Source organism: Ochlerotatus camptorhynchus, unplaced genomic scaffold, assembly GCF_037179485.1.
Source record: "Ochlerotatus camptorhynchus isolate MF236.1 unplaced genomic scaffold, CSIRO-AGI_Acam_v1.1 ptg000703l, whole genome shotgun sequence".
Lineage (NCBI taxonomy): Eukaryota > Metazoa > Arthropoda > Insecta > Diptera > Culicidae > Ochlerotatus > Ochlerotatus camptorhynchus.
This window is the reverse complement of record NW_027041179.1, coordinates 7,502-23,368: the sequence shown is the minus strand read 5'-3', so window position 1 is coordinate 23,368 and position 15,867 is coordinate 7,502. Positions and strand designations below refer to the sequence as shown.

At 35.7% G+C, this 15,867-nt stretch overlaps 1 protein-coding gene across 1 annotated transcript in view; it reads left to right on the top strand.

Moving 5' to 3' along the window:
* The window catches only part of LOC135714729 (neuronal acetylcholine receptor subunit alpha-7-like), an 82,228-nt gene extending 67,603 nt beyond the window's left edge, over positions 1 to 14,625 (top strand). The window contains exon 10 of the mRNA XM_065238115.1: positions 14,235 to 14,625. Within this exon, the coding sequence (XP_065094187.1) occupies positions 14,235 to 14,338 (104 nt within the window). The 3' untranslated portion in view covers positions 14,339 to 14,625. The remainder of the gene's footprint in view (positions 1 to 14,234) is intronic.
* The last annotated feature ends 1,242 nt before the right edge of the window (positions 14,626 to 15,867 follow it).

Below are 15,867 nucleotides of genomic sequence, written 5' to 3'. Positions count from 1 at the left end.
CATGTGTTAAACTAGTCCTTGATCGTTCGGTTTTTTTTTAAATTTTTTTGACAAAATGGCGGCCTTGCAAAGTTGAAGTGCCAATTTTTGATCCTTAAAATTTGTCTTTGATCGGCTGTAACAAATCGAAATTAAATGATTAAATCCGAACGATCGTGGACTGCACAAAATAGTACTGAACAGAAATCAAAACGAATCGGACGAGTCAAATGTATACATTTCGAGAAATTTTTGGCACCGGTTTTGAAAATATGATTCCGAGATAATCGCGTTTAAAGTTTCAAGTTGGGTTTAGTCCACTATAAGTGAATATTTTTGTACGTCGCATAACTTTCACAATTTTCATCGGATCAACTTGATCTTTTGAGGAAATATTCTTGACTTTATATACTTTTGATAAGGACAACAAAAAAATCGATTTTTTGAAAGTTTGCAGGTAGGCGTAGCCCCTTAATAGCCAAACACACTGAAATAACTGCAAATATTGATGTATATTTTCATCATTGTACTTACGTACTCTCACGTACTTGTTTTTATTCTTAAGAAATTACAGTGTATCATACTTTCGACCTGATTAATATTAATCGGATATGATGAGAAATTTATTTCCATTTTTGCTATGCTCAATGACTACCCGAGCAAAGTAGAATAACAACCCGATATCATCTAGATAACAAGTCTTGTTGTTATCGCATAACTTATTTAGTTATCAGCCTTGATCAATTTTGTTATCAGTTGTTATCATGAAAAACTCTTTATAGCGATGCAAGGTTAGTTCTAAACTTTAAATATTGTTCGCATTGAAACAATAAAAATAGTGCTTTTAATCCCTAATCATATTTCAGTTATCAGCGTAAGGCTTTGATATCAAAATGATAACATGATTTGAAATTTATGGAATAAATTTGTATGGCTTACAGAATTTGTTATCAAGATATTATCAATGATAACAAAATTAGTTATTTTTTTGATATCTAAAGAGCAATTTTTTGTTATAATTTTTGTTATGTTGGCTGTTAATTCAACCATAATGATAACATATTCAGTTATCAAAAAGTGATAACCGAGTAATAGAACTTGCTATCAATTTGATATTTTACTTTGCTCGGGCATTGTTTACATAATTCTAGCGTTCAGAATTATACGGTCCTAGCTTCAATGATGAATTCTTTTAATCGATTTTCTTTTCTGTTAATAACTCAGCTGGAATAAGATTTATTGGGGCTTTAAACCTTTAAACTTATTGCACTGAATTGGAAAACATTCCGAAAATTGGTTCACTTAATTGTAATACACTCAATTCTGTTCTTACGCGATTTTTATTCTTCTTTATTTTTGATCGTGGAATCTGCATCGATTTTCAAACAAGTTTAATGCAATTTGTTTCAAATAAGAATGAAAATCACGTAAAAACAGAATTGAGTATCAACTTACTATATGAAAGATTAGAGTTTTATCTATCATAGCTCCTTCGAGAGGAACTCTATTTAAGTTAATTATCATACATCAAAATTGAAAAGTATGTGGAAAGTATATAAAAAACTGGTATAATTACGTACATTTCAGTGTTTTTATGTTGTAAATTTGCATAACTGTTAATTTATTTGTTCTACAAAACATGCTTCATGCAGTTCCCTAGATTTGTGCTTTTGGTAGTTTATATAATTTCTTCGTAATTATTGATTTAAAACACCCATGCACAGTTGCGACGTTTTCTGATGGGCACCCTATTCATACGAGCGTTTGGTTGTTGCAGTTCAATTCGCTCATGGAAATATGCTTGATTGTTATTTTAAATTTTGAGATAAGTACATTCTTAATTTACGTTTACCATCATCTGCGCCGCAAGAAAATGTTACTGCGGAGATGTTTTGCGGTATTGAATGGTTCTCAGTTACAGTAGAACACTCAACAAGAAACTCCGAATCGTCGAATCCTGAGAGCGGAAGGGAGACAAGTAGGTAGTGGTTATAAGTAATATCCCTTTTATTTCATTGCACCCGCAGGTCAGCTGTGGTGTTATTTAGATGAAGGAGTACGCAGCTCTGCTACTTCTGCATGCTGCTGTGACGAGGCTAGCATCCGCGCCTCTTATGTCGCAAGGATTAGTGTTTCGAATGGGTCAGTGGGAGCATGGGCATGTGAATGCCACCCATAGTCTCTTATAATTCAATAATACATTATTTTATCATTTTTGTTTAAAAAAATTTGATAAAAAAAAATAGCTTTGCAGTATCGTTCCCAATTTCCCAAGTTCCATAATTCAGATGACTATTTTATGTCTGAGCTCTCATAATGCATCAAAGTCTCAGAAATTTTATACGATTCATTAAAAAATCGAACGCTACTAGGACATCCTGAATGGATATTTTGGCCGACTATCGAAAAATGTAAGGCAGATCATAAAAATTGTTTTTAAACGATAACTAGGTAAAACATTCAAGATCTATAAATTTGAATTTTGGCGGCAGGTTTGATAACATGTAAGCTTCAGGAAAAGTTTTGTAAAGAGAGGGAAACCAGAGCAGTTCTACAAATTTCAAAGTACTTTCTGAGAACTTCTCAGAAGCTCGCGAATTCCCGAAAACTTTTACAAATATCTAAGAAACTTGGCCAACTTCTCTTTTTTTCCATGATTTGTTCTCCGTCGATCTTGTTTTGCGTTCTGAGAACCAATGCTACCGACGCCAGGGAGGCAGCTCTCACACCTGGATCCTACCATCGACCCATGAACTCATGAACCGGGGACCAACGGCTTTACTTCCCGTGATCAGAGATGTCATGCCGCAGTAAATCCCGGCTGAACCGACTGAGACTGAACCCAGACCTTTTGGGGTGAGAGGCAATCACGCTTACCACTACACCATGCAATGTATTCTGTGAACATCCAGAGAAAATGTGTAAAGTTCAGAGAAAAATGTGCACTTCTTAGAACTTCAAAAGACGATCATAGAAATTTAGAAAATAAACACAAACTTCAACAAAGTGCTGCAAATTTTGAAGAACCTCTGTAAGATTCAGAAAAATGAAATAACATTCAGCAACAAATTCGAAAAGCCACACAAAATTCCATAAAGTTTATCGAAAGTTCTGCTTACATGCGTTTTTTTTCTAGAATTCTAGAAGCTTCTTAAAGGTTTGCATATCACCTCTAATAATCATTGAATATTTCAGATGTTTGCTGAATTTTTGAAAAAAAGTTTTCAAAACTCATGTGATAAACACAGAATTTAAGTGAATCATGTTGAACTTTTCTGAAGCTCACATGAATGATTTGAAGTCCAGCGGTATGTTCTCTGGTTATTTCAACACTTCTTCTGGTTGAATCGATTATTTTTAATTAATTCGTGTGTTCGACAACACATAAAAAGACATTTAAAGAAGTTTTTTTTAGCAGATTTCATACAAATCAGCAGATAATGATAATTTGTTTGCCATGAAATTATATCAAATTCATCCAATCAAAAGAGTACTTCCATGTCTACTTGAACCATGGCTCAATATTTTCAACATGTCAACATGAAATTCAGTGCGATCACTATTAATTTTAGTGAAAAATTTGCCAAATCTCCAGCCATTATTTAATAAGTGAACATTGCTCAACAATTCACAATGTCTCTTACTATTTATTTTTTTCTTATTTGAATTCAGTTCATTTTTCAATTTTGGGTTTTCCCTCATGTGAAGAATTTAATTCAATATTAATATCAATATTTACTGGGGTGTTATTTTAGACAATTCATCTGTATCGTTAATTTTAGCCATCATATTTTAAGATGAACCAGAATATGTCGTTTGTTCAGATATATTAACTATTCGGCCCATATATAAAAGTACATCAAAAATTATTTTTTAATAATGTGTCTCGGTTTTTGTATTTTCGGTATTTAAATGATTTTACATCCAATTTGTTTATGGACCATTTGATCAAGTGGCATGGTTCTGTTGTAACATTATAAATTACAATATTCGAGTTATTGTTATTATTTTTGAGAAAAAATCTACCAGGACCAGTACACTGTCAGAAGTTTAACCAAAAATTAACCAAGTAGCATTCCAAAAGATATTTAAGCTTACGTGAAAAAAAAAATATGTTAGGAGAAATTAATCAATCGATTCGACAGAAATTTGTGGGGAATCTACAAAAAGAACTGCCCTGCCATACAAATATCCTTTTCAACAAGACACAAAACATCAGGATTTCGTTTAAAATTACCATAGATAATTCGTGTTTGTAGTTTCGTACACTAATTGACACTGCTCGATACGAAGAGGAAATGGTTGTGTGGAGCAAAATCAATAATTTGATCCACCATATGAGTGTGTGGCTTTCTCATGTTATCTCAAAAATTGTTGATTCTATTAAAGCTTCAACAGTTTTAGACACAGTAAATTTTATATATGTTGTACATCATAAGTTACATGTGTGCATCATAAGTTAAGCTACATACTGTCAGGAACCCTTATTGCAAGGCTATCCGCGAATAAGGATACCGCAGCTTATGGGATTTGCACTAATAGGGGCTGTAGTGGACTATCTACATAATTTGTTTCAATATATAGAGCTATACTATCTTGGGCCAAGTTGTTGTACTGGGATAGACTAACAAGACTGTGTCATTGGATTCAGGTTTAATTTGGAACTAGGTCGCTGAGGCGCTTCACTTTTATGTTACTTATGACGGGCGCTATAATATATGGATCTTGGGTCCAACATAGAATATTTCGTGATCCTGGCCATATATAAAGTTACAGTCTTGAGCAATTTTTTTCAAGTGACCAAGTCTTTTCGGATGGCCGCCACATTAGTTCAGAAATCTCACTACACAGCGCTAGTGTGCACATGAGCTTCGTATATAAGCTGTATCCCAAAATCCTGTCTTCAGCAAAATTGTTCAGGTGATCATGTCCTTTTGTATGGTGTTCATATTAGTTAAGAACTCTCTCACTACACAGCGCTAGTGTGCATATGAACTTCGTATATAAACTGTATCTTGAAAACCTGGCCATATAGAAAGTAGATGTGTTCAGCAAAGTTGTTCAGTTGTCATATTTTTTCAGAACTCTCTCACTACGGGGCGCTAGTGTGCACATGAACTTCCTTAATATGTTATGTCTGGAAAGCTTGTCCATACAAGATGTTGCTGTGTAATGTGAGGACACGAAACGGAATAGGGATGACGTGTAGAGAGACTGGAAATCGATTTCGGACGTCATTTTAAAATCCTAGATGGCGGTCATCGATTCAAGAAAAGCTGTCAAATACCCTACAATATGGGTATTTTCGGAAAGGGGATGACGTGTAGAGGCCGGAAATCTATGCCAGACGTCATTTTGAAATCCAAGATGGCAGCCTTTGCTTTAACGTAAACTATAAAGGGGGCCAACGTATATAGACCCGAAATCGATGTATGCCACCATTTTGGGATCCAAAATGGTGGCAATTGGCTTTCCAAGGGACGTTTAGTGGCTATGAACAGCCTCGTATCAGTTCAGCACAGTTAACGTGGACCGTTTACGGGATAGGTTTGGCGATATTCCACTAGGAACATGAATTTTGTCTAATTAATGTTTTAGAGTATTTTAGAGCTCAAAATCTTGCCTCGCACTTATTTTCCTGAATAAGGCTTACCAAGGATATTGAGTATAACGGCGCCGGTGGTGTAGTGGTAAGCGTGATCACCTTTCACCCCAGCAGGCCTGGGTTCAATCCCAGTCGGCGCCGCCGGGATGTTCTGAGGCATAACATCTCTGATCACGCCTTCCTTCGGATGGGAAGTAAAGCCGTTGGTCCCCGGTTCATGAGTTGATGGGTCGATAGGTAGGGTCCAGGTGTGGGAGCTGCTTTCCTGGCACGTCGGTAGCATTGGTGCTCAGCACGGAAAACAAGATCAACGGAAAAAAACAAACCAACGCAAAAAAAAAAAAAAAGGATATTGAGTATAATTTGTGTATAGCGTATCATTAAGCAAGATGGCAGCGTATCGTGGGAAATTCCTCAAATCAATTAAACGCTAGTTTGTTTTGATTTTTTCTTTCGTAAACTGTAGATCTATTCCACAATGTATTTCCTCTTTTGATGGCAAAGAACCAACCAGCGCTGTCTTGTTTTATGCATTCTAGTCACCTCGTTATTCCACTCCTTGATAAGGGTTTCCCTTAGCAAATCTAGTATTTTTGCACTATGTTCGACATTACTGTCCAATGTGCAGAAGTTTTCGAAATCCGAGAGTTGATTTTTCTTCCAGCAGTTTACCAACATGCTTTGTTCTATGTCTTTCAGAATCACATCCAAGCAGTCGAAACAATTCTTGATGCTGAACTTTTTTCGTGTATCCGCTAGTGAAAGGCCTTCATTATCGGCTGTTTCCAGAATAAAACTGTAGCTTTTCCTGACATAGTTCAGCTTGAAATTTTTGATGATGCCTTGATCAAGGAGTTGAATCAAAGACGTTATCTTTGGTGGCATGTATAGAAGCATTATGTTGGGATTGTTTATGGTGGGCGGATGCGACGGAGTGTTATCAAGGAGCAACAAAGCCTTGAAGCTAATGTTCTTAGCTGCGCAAAACTCCACCAACTGTGGTAAGAAGCAATCGTTTATCTAGTCCTCAAATAATTCTCGGGTCATCCAACCTTTCTTGTTGCAACGATAATGGACAGGGAGATTCGCTATCTGTAATTTTTTTATGCCTCTTGGATTCGCGACATTGTTGATAATAAACGGCTTCATCATCAGAGACCCTTTCGCATTAGAGCAAAACATGATTGAGAACCCTTATTTGTCCCCTTTCGATCCCGGCATTGTTTTCAGATGCTCTGAGACATAAGATCTTTGAGGCGTTTTTTTTTTGTAAAGTTTTGTTTCATCGCAGTTGAACACATTTTTTTTTATTATAGTCACTTTAACAATCTTGGGTCAGAGGTGACTTGTCCGGGGGTGAGATTTGAACTCGTGACTTTGGCGTGAGAGGTATGGATGTTAACCACTACGCCGGGGTCACCCCCAGTTGAACACTTGTTAAAGACAATACTGAACACTTTCAATTTTTGGCCTTTACATGTCGTTTCCTTTCCGGAAATACCCATATTGTGATATTTGACAGTTTTTCTTGAACCAATTTTTGCCACTTGGATTCAAAAATGGCGTCTGGCATCGATTTACAGCCTCTACACGTCGTATCCTATCCGGAAATACCCATATTGTAGAGTATTTGACAGCTTTTCATGAACTGATGGCGGCCCTCTTGGATTTCAAAATGCCGTCTGGAATTGGTTACTGGCCTCTACATGTTATCTCCAATCCCGAAATACCCATATTGTAGGCTATCTGACAGTTTTTTTTGAACCAATGGTCGCCATCTTGGGTTCCAAAATGATGTCTGGCATCGATTTCCAGCCTCTACACGTCGTCGCCTTTCCAAAAGTACCCTACTGTAGGGTATTTGACAGTTTTTCTTGAACCGATGGCCGCCATCTTTGATTTAAAAATGACGTCTGGAATCGATTTTCGGCATCTACACGTCGTCCCCTTTCCGAAAATGCCTATATTGTAGAGTATTTGACAGTTTTTCTTGAACCGATAGTCGCCATCATGGAGTCCAAAATGGCGCCTGGCATCGATGAACGGCCTCTACACGTTGTCCCTTTTCCGGAAATACCCATATTGTAGGGTATTTGACAGCTTTTCTTGAACCGATGGTCGCCATCTAGGATTTTAAAATGACGTCTGAAATCGATTTCCAGTCTCTCTACACGTCATCTCTATTCCGTTTCGTGTCCTCACATTGCACAGCAACATCTTATATGGACAAGCTTTGCATACATAACATATTAAGGTAGTTCATGTGCACACTAGCGCCACGTAGTGAGAGAGTTCTGAAATAATATGACCATCTGATAGGACTTGGCTCCCTGAACAACTTTGCTTAAGACAGCAATTTTCTATATGGCCAGGTTTTCAAGATACAGTTTATAGACGAAGTTCACATACACACTAGCGCTACGTAGTGAGAGAGCTCTTAACTAATATAAGCACCATACAAAAGGACATGATCACCTGAACAATTTTGCTGAAGACAGTAACATTCTATATGGCCAGGTTTTTGGGATACAGCTTATATACGAAGCTCATGTGCGCACTAGCGCTGTGTAGTGAGAGAGTTCTGAACTAATGTGGTGACCATCCAAAAGGACTTGATCCCTTGAAAAACTTTGCTGAATGCAGTAACTTTCTATATGGCCAGGATCACGAAATATTCTATGTTGGACCCAAGATCTATATATTATAGCGCCCTTCATAAGTCACATAAAAGTGAAGTGCCTCTAGCGGCGTAGTTCCAAATTAAACCTGAATCCAATGACACATGCTTTTTGGTCTATCTCAGTACAACCACTTTATAGAAGACAGAATAGCTTTATTTATTGAAATAAATGAGATAATCCACCAAAGCCCCCATTAGTGAAAATCCCATAAGCTGTGGATATCCTTATTCGCGGTTCCTTATTCACGCCCCCGTTACCCCGGCAAAAAGGATTTCTGACTGTATATTGTACCAGTTTCAAGATGTAGGACATGTAATCTTTTGTATATTTTATGATTACATCATTCTTATTAGCAACATGTTAACAATGTTCTACTCATTTAAGTGACACACTGGATGTAATAATACTCAAAACTATTTACCATGCAGTACGCAGAAAATTTAGAGGAAAATGGGATTCTGAAATGTGGAAGCCAATTTCTCGATGCGAGTAAACAAAATATTTACATGATTTTAATCATTTAAGACAGTTATGATATTTGATCATCGAATTCGAAACAAATTTACGAATAATAAGCTACTGTGTCATGATAACCTGGGATTTGTCAATTGTTTGCACCACGCTCTTCTGATGCTTTTAGAGTTACTAGAAGTTCTAATTCAATATGTGCCCCCGTTATTATGCATGAAGTGTCGTTCAAAATAACGGGGGTCCATGGTATTGACACATTGGTATCACCTCCTCCATTCATATGCAATAGAACTATTCTCCATTTTCATTTTAAATGCACTTTCAATCATTTACTAATTTTCATCCACAAATGCAAACAACAAATGATTGAGTCACACAAGAAAGAATTGTTGTTCTTATCGAGTGCCACATTTGTTGTTTGCATGCGAGGATGTAAATTAGTAAATGATTGAAAATGATGTTTAAAATCGCTGAATATGACGGCGGCATGTGGAAATGGAGGGTAGTTATATTGCATATGAATGGAGTAGGCGATACAAATGTGTTAATACCGTGGACACCCGCTAATCTTAACGAAACTCCATGCATATTAACGGGGACACATTTAGAATTAGAATTTCTATACGAACATGGGACCACCCTCAGCGCAGCTACAAAGCAAGACCATGATGGAGGTGGCTGGGTTCAATTCCCGGTTAGATCTAGGAATTTTGCGGGTTGAAACATTTCTCGACTGCCCTGAGCAAAGAGTATGATTGTACTTGCTACACAATTATACCAATACAAAAATGGTACAACCATCGAAAGCTCTCAATTAATAACTGTGGAAGTACATCTAGAACACTAAACTACCAAACGTGCAAACAAAATGCTTATCAAATATATTATAAAATTAAAATTAATTAAATGTGTGATCACAACAGCAATGCATCATCAGAATAATAACTAAACGACTCAAGCCATGGTTAAACTTTATTCTTTTATGCGTGTATAATCAAGAAACCTGATTATCTTGATTATCATGTCAATTAATGTAGAATTCACATGGAGGATGTGGATGTGCATGATTTGGTAAGGCTATTACAGGAAATCATACAATCACGTTACACACATTGTATCATGAATTCATCAATGCGTTATCGAAATGTCCACTGCTGAGCGTTTGAAGTTGTCGGTCGCTTGGGTGGTTTTTATGTGAGTATTCTAAACTTGAATATCACCTCGACTGAAGAGATTAATCAGCAATAATTGTCTCCTTTTTTTTATCAAACTCAGCTATATAAACAAGTCTTAAATACTTTGTAAAGGATTACACAGGTTTTTATGGTACGGATATTTTGGGCCCATCAGATAAACAACTCGATGTCCGTGATCTGCAAGTGTAATAGGGAAAATGGCTCTAATGTTGGCTTATGAATCTAAAGATTTGGCCGATCGATACAAATCTACTGTTCTTAAATTTTTCGTAGAACAATGTGTCATATGGATAATACAATTTGATATATATGGTTGCTAGTGAAACATTGTCGAAAAATGCTTGCCTTCAACATGTTTGTGTGAGCTCAATATTATGGACACTTAGGCTGACATTAGGGACATTAACCCTAGTAGTATTCCTTCAGTACGAAATAGTTACTTGAGTAAAGCTGGTAAACATTTTTATTTTATTTACATTGATTTTTCAGCTGTTTTCATATTGAGTTACACCAGTAAAACATCAACGAAAAAAAAACCATCCAAAGTCATTTAATAAATAATGGGTACTTTTCCCATGCATAACAAGCATGCTAGTACCTTTTCAAATGGAAATTATCAATGCACACAACATTTCTACAATATAACATTTTAAGAAGATACATTATTTTTATTTGGAAGAACAATGATAAGTAGGGCCTTCCTTTGCTCAGTTGGAAAAAGCTCAGCTATGAAACAAACTGTTTAGGAGGTGGCGGGTTCGATTCCCGGTCCAGTCTAGACATTTTTCAGGTTAGAACATTTCCGCACTTCCCTGTGCATACTTGTCTCACCGTGTACGAATGCAAAAGTAGTGCAAGCTTGAATTTTATCAGTAAAAATACTTCAATAATAACATACAATGCCTATGTTATTGTATCTTTGGATAACATCTTAAGAAAATATCTTGTTTTTATCACGATGAATGATCCAAACAAATATTATGAAGTCAGTCAGTATATGTTTACATCTTTTCTAAGTCAAAATGATCAACATAATTTAAATTATATATTTTTTCCTGATTACGTGAAATATATTTTAAATAATGTTTCGTGAATTTTAACCCTCAAAATATTTTAGGTAATTCTTGAAAACGACCTGTCCATACGGTTGCTACATTTTGAAAAAAGTGCTGGGTTTTTTATAGGCCACCCTCCATTTTGGTTCATAACCCCAAAATATGAGTCCGTGTGGCGAACCAGCCAATGGCTGAAAGCTTTATAAATAAAAGAAAAAAAAAAACAGGGCCTGTGCAAAAAATGGTAAACATTGATGATGGTTTAATGGTCGCGCAAATATTATGAAATTTATATGGGAACTACTATGGAAGCTCTAACTTTGGTTCTAGTTGTTCAAATGCTGATGAATGTGGTTGTTATGACAATGATCAACATGCCTATTGTTGCTCCGGTCAGCTTTGCAGCGATTCAAGAAAGATAGAATTGGAAAAATGACAAAATAGCGTAAATTGATAGTTGAATATGTACCAGACAACAACGCCAATGTCATCACTGTGGTGACCTCCAATATCCTTCGTTCTGCCCATCTTAAAAACTTCACGTCTGCTCGTGGCAAGTGTCGTCGAGTGAATCCCGAATACCGTTAATAACTTTTCCTGGCTGGTCCGAAATCTGCACGGCTCGTCGAAGGTCTCGCAAGAGAGAGAGAATGCACAATGTTCTCAAAATCTCCCGAGCATAATGCTGCACGATGGCAAAGGCGAACGAACCCTTCCATGGTACGCGCACGGGCAGCCAATCAGAAATTATTCGGCTTCCCAAACGAGAGACGGAAAGGGAAAGAGAGAGAGAAAGAACTCTCACCGCTCGCATCGCACTGTAAGTGTAAGTGTAACTCGTGTCGTTTCATCCAAACCGCATTAAGGTATTGGTGATCGCTCGTATACCGTACACAGCAAAAAAATAATTTTGATATCACATCAAAGTGGATGCACTACAATCATGTCGAAAATTTCATGTAATTTTTATGACCACATAAATAAACATATGCAGTAAAAGCAGCGTAATGTCAGTTCATGCATTGTATTAATGATAATTTTGTCCTTTTTAGCAAGTAATATTACACCATATTTTCGACATGATTGTAGTGCATCCACTTTGACGTGATATCAAAATTATTTTTTTGCTGTGTATGACGTGCAAAACGAGGACTGGTTGACTAGAGACTTCGGTTTCTACAAACCGATACCAGAGTCTAGGATGAATGAGAGTCCGTGGAAAAGCATAATGGACGTAAGAGAGCCAAAGCCAAGAGCAAATTTTCATTATGTCGTAAGTAACATTCGCACCAATCCGAGAAAAATAAAGTTTTGTTTTGATGACCGAAAAGTTATTCCTATTTCCAAGTAAACACATATAATCTCATAGTGATAGCAATGTTTAACATATTTAGCAGTTTAATTAGTTAGGTAGGTTCCGATTCAACACATTGTAGTTTCATTTATATACCTGTGATCTTGACTTTTATACCTAGGGGATGAGTACTTAAGGGGGTTAGATTTTGATAAGTTCTTTAGTGGGAATGACACTGATGAAGACTGCACATTGTAGTCGAAATACGTATCTGTCATGGATACCAAAATTAATTAAGTGGAATTAAATGGAAGATAACCTATATTTAGCAGGGTTTTAATCATACAAATGCAAATCGCTAGCTTTCATGCTAAAAAATACTGGTTTTTGAGTCAAAAGTTATTATACGTCGTTTGGTGGCCCCTATTGTTACTTAAGTCAAAGTGTATTTACCAGGATATTCGGGAGAATTATTAATTACGTCTCCTTACGTGCAGCCCATTCATCATTTTAGGACCACCGAAATCATCTCAGCAACAAACAGTTTGGATATTCACTTTAATAATGAGAAAGCGAAACGACGAACGTACACTTTTCACGGATTTCTCAGCGCTGTTACTTAAGTCAAACGGCATCTCCATAGAAATTGGGTGACTTAAGTAACATCGAAAACTATTTTGATCGGAAGGTGATTACGTCAAAAAGCAATTTGACTGGTAAATAAATTTAAAAATGGGATTTGATCCTATATTCGGACAGTATATAGTGTAATAGCAGGAGAATCGATTGACACTGATAGCTCGACTTTGTTTACCTTTCTTACATTCGACGTAATGAAAATTTTCTCTTGAAGTACTGGAATCAAGGCCGATATTCGCCTGGATTTATTTAGGCTGAAATGAAATAATCTAATGTTTATGTTTTGTTATATTTATTCAACTTTCAAGTGCCTCGCTTATCTCCCACAATCACAACAACAACCTTGTTGGTCATTGTCATGGAAGCCACACTACTGCCCATAAACTACATAGACAGTTTTATAAAGTAATATAAATGATTGTCTACGACGGATAACCTCCTCCGATGGCTTAAAATCTCACATAAACTCACAACGTTGTTTAAACAACAGTCCCAAATAAAAAAAGACAGGTCAAAGCTAGTCTGAATTAATCGTATTTGTTCATAAAAAACAGCTTAAGTAGCAAATCAATATTATTTTGGTAATGGTTTATTGTTGCACAATTATAAAACTAGATTTAAAAAACATTATCTCTACAGAGTAATTTGACATAAATGCTGACTTTTCTTGGTTAAATCACATTTCAACAAGAGCAACCAATTATTTCAGGTGATATTTTGAATGTTTTTATTTTTTTTTTATTTTTGTATAGTCACTTGGGTCTCTTTGATTCTTGGGTCATTAATTAATTGTTCGGGGTGAGATTTAAACCCGTGACATTGTTGTGAGAGATATGGATGCTAAGCACTACGCCAAGGACGTCCTCCAAATGTTGTTTGAGTAATGTTATAATTTTATTTCCAGAAAATATTTTTTCTATGCCTTGGTCTATCTGTACTCATACATTTCTTTGATTCTGTATGTTGTTTTACCCTTATAAGACATATGAAAATCATTAAATCTACATCCTGGTTAAAGTATTTCTCCGATTAAATAGTTGAAGTTAATATCATGGTAGTAAAAATTATACTTTTGTTTCGAATTTTGACAAGCATGACAATTGGTAATGCCAGTCATACAGCCAGTAGTAGTCATATGACAGAAAATTTAACGTGTGCGCTAATTTTGACATTACCAATGGGCAGCGATTATAAAAAGGGCATTTTAATATTGATTCCTCGTTTATTAGTTTTCGTATGCAGTCTTTGCATATAAAGTTTAATTGTTAAATAAATTAATCAAATTATGATAATTAAACATTTCTGATTTTTCAGGCGTGACAATTCTTCTATCACTTACTGTATTCCTGAACTTAGTGGCGGAGACATTACCTCAAGTATCCGATGCAATTCCTTTGTTAGGTAGAACATTTACGTAATATTTTTCGTTCAATGGAATATGTTGATGCCTTTTGTATGTGTGTGTGTGTGTGTGTGTTTATATCACTTACTTCGTGTATAGTGAGACTGTTATATTAATTTCTCGATGTTAACAAAAATAATAATTTTGCTAACTTAATTTGTCATAGCTTCAGAATCATAGAATAAAAAGTGTCATTATTAAAACCTAATTTTCAAATGCCAATGCTATGAAATACTTTAAATAAAATCTATACGTGCATATGTATAGATTTCGCATGGTTTAAACTAACACTTATAATTTTCCACGTTAAATTAAATTCAATAAATACTGAGTACATAAAATACTTACCAAAATCAATAATTAAAATTCAATTCGATTCAAATTCATTCAAAGTCCTTTACATGATGGCATTTAACTTTATTATTGAAACTTTAAATTTTCACTCCTCAAACTTGAATAAGCATAAGGGCGAATACAAATGGTAATGCACTGGCAAAAACTACCAAGCTTCCGAGATAATCTCAAAATCTCAAGGGCTAGAATAATCACAAAGGATGATGGGTTTTGGGTCTTTTCAATACTTGTTCTTACTCTTGTTGTGTCTATAAAAGCAAAATATCGTGAAAACAAACAAATTGAAAAGCTTTTTTTAGATTGCACATTTTCCACCAAAGTAGACAAATAATTTCTTAGATTTCAAACCACTCAGGCCAGAAACAAAATGTCAAAGTTCTATTACCCATATTATGGCGATATGGTATTTTATTCTAAAATAAAGCGCTATATTATATTCACAATGGTAAAATTTTAAAATTTTATGTTGTTATGAGGGTTGTTAACCTCAGCGAAAACAATCTGTCTACTTTTGATTAAAATGCGCTATATTTTCATCAATTTATATCTTATGAAAATTATAACTGTCTTTTCGCTGAAGAGAACTGCTGCAACTTAACATAAAATCAATGCTTGGAAGATTTAATTTTAATGTATTATACATTTATGATGACAAAAATTGCAACCTATGATTTTATAAGAATTTTAGGTGGCTGAAATACGGTTTCTGCAATCTGCTGCTGAAAGAATAGAACACTAAACAAACATTACATTACATATAAGAATCTACAATTTTCAGAAGGCCATAAATTGAGCGTATCCTGCGCACCTTCAGTGGCGCATAGGGCCAACGTGAATGTATTCCATCGTGGTTGGCTGCTTGTTTTTGTTTTGACTTTATGTCCCTCAATAATAGGCTCTCACTTGAAGAGCTCGGCATGTACGCTAATACCCCGTTCACATTACAGTCTATATCACGTAATATAGGCTGTCTTGCAATGAGCCCTCATACATAGGATTTCCAGTGAAAACTAGATGTATGAGTGCTCATTGCAAGACAGCCTATATTACATGATATAAGCCATAGTCTGTACGGGGTATAAGCAGGAAACCAGAGTCTGTTTTGATTATCGAGCTATCCCTATTTTCATACTTCCTTCGATATCGAGATATGGAGATATCACTGTATGTACTTACGTCTTGGTGGTCCTG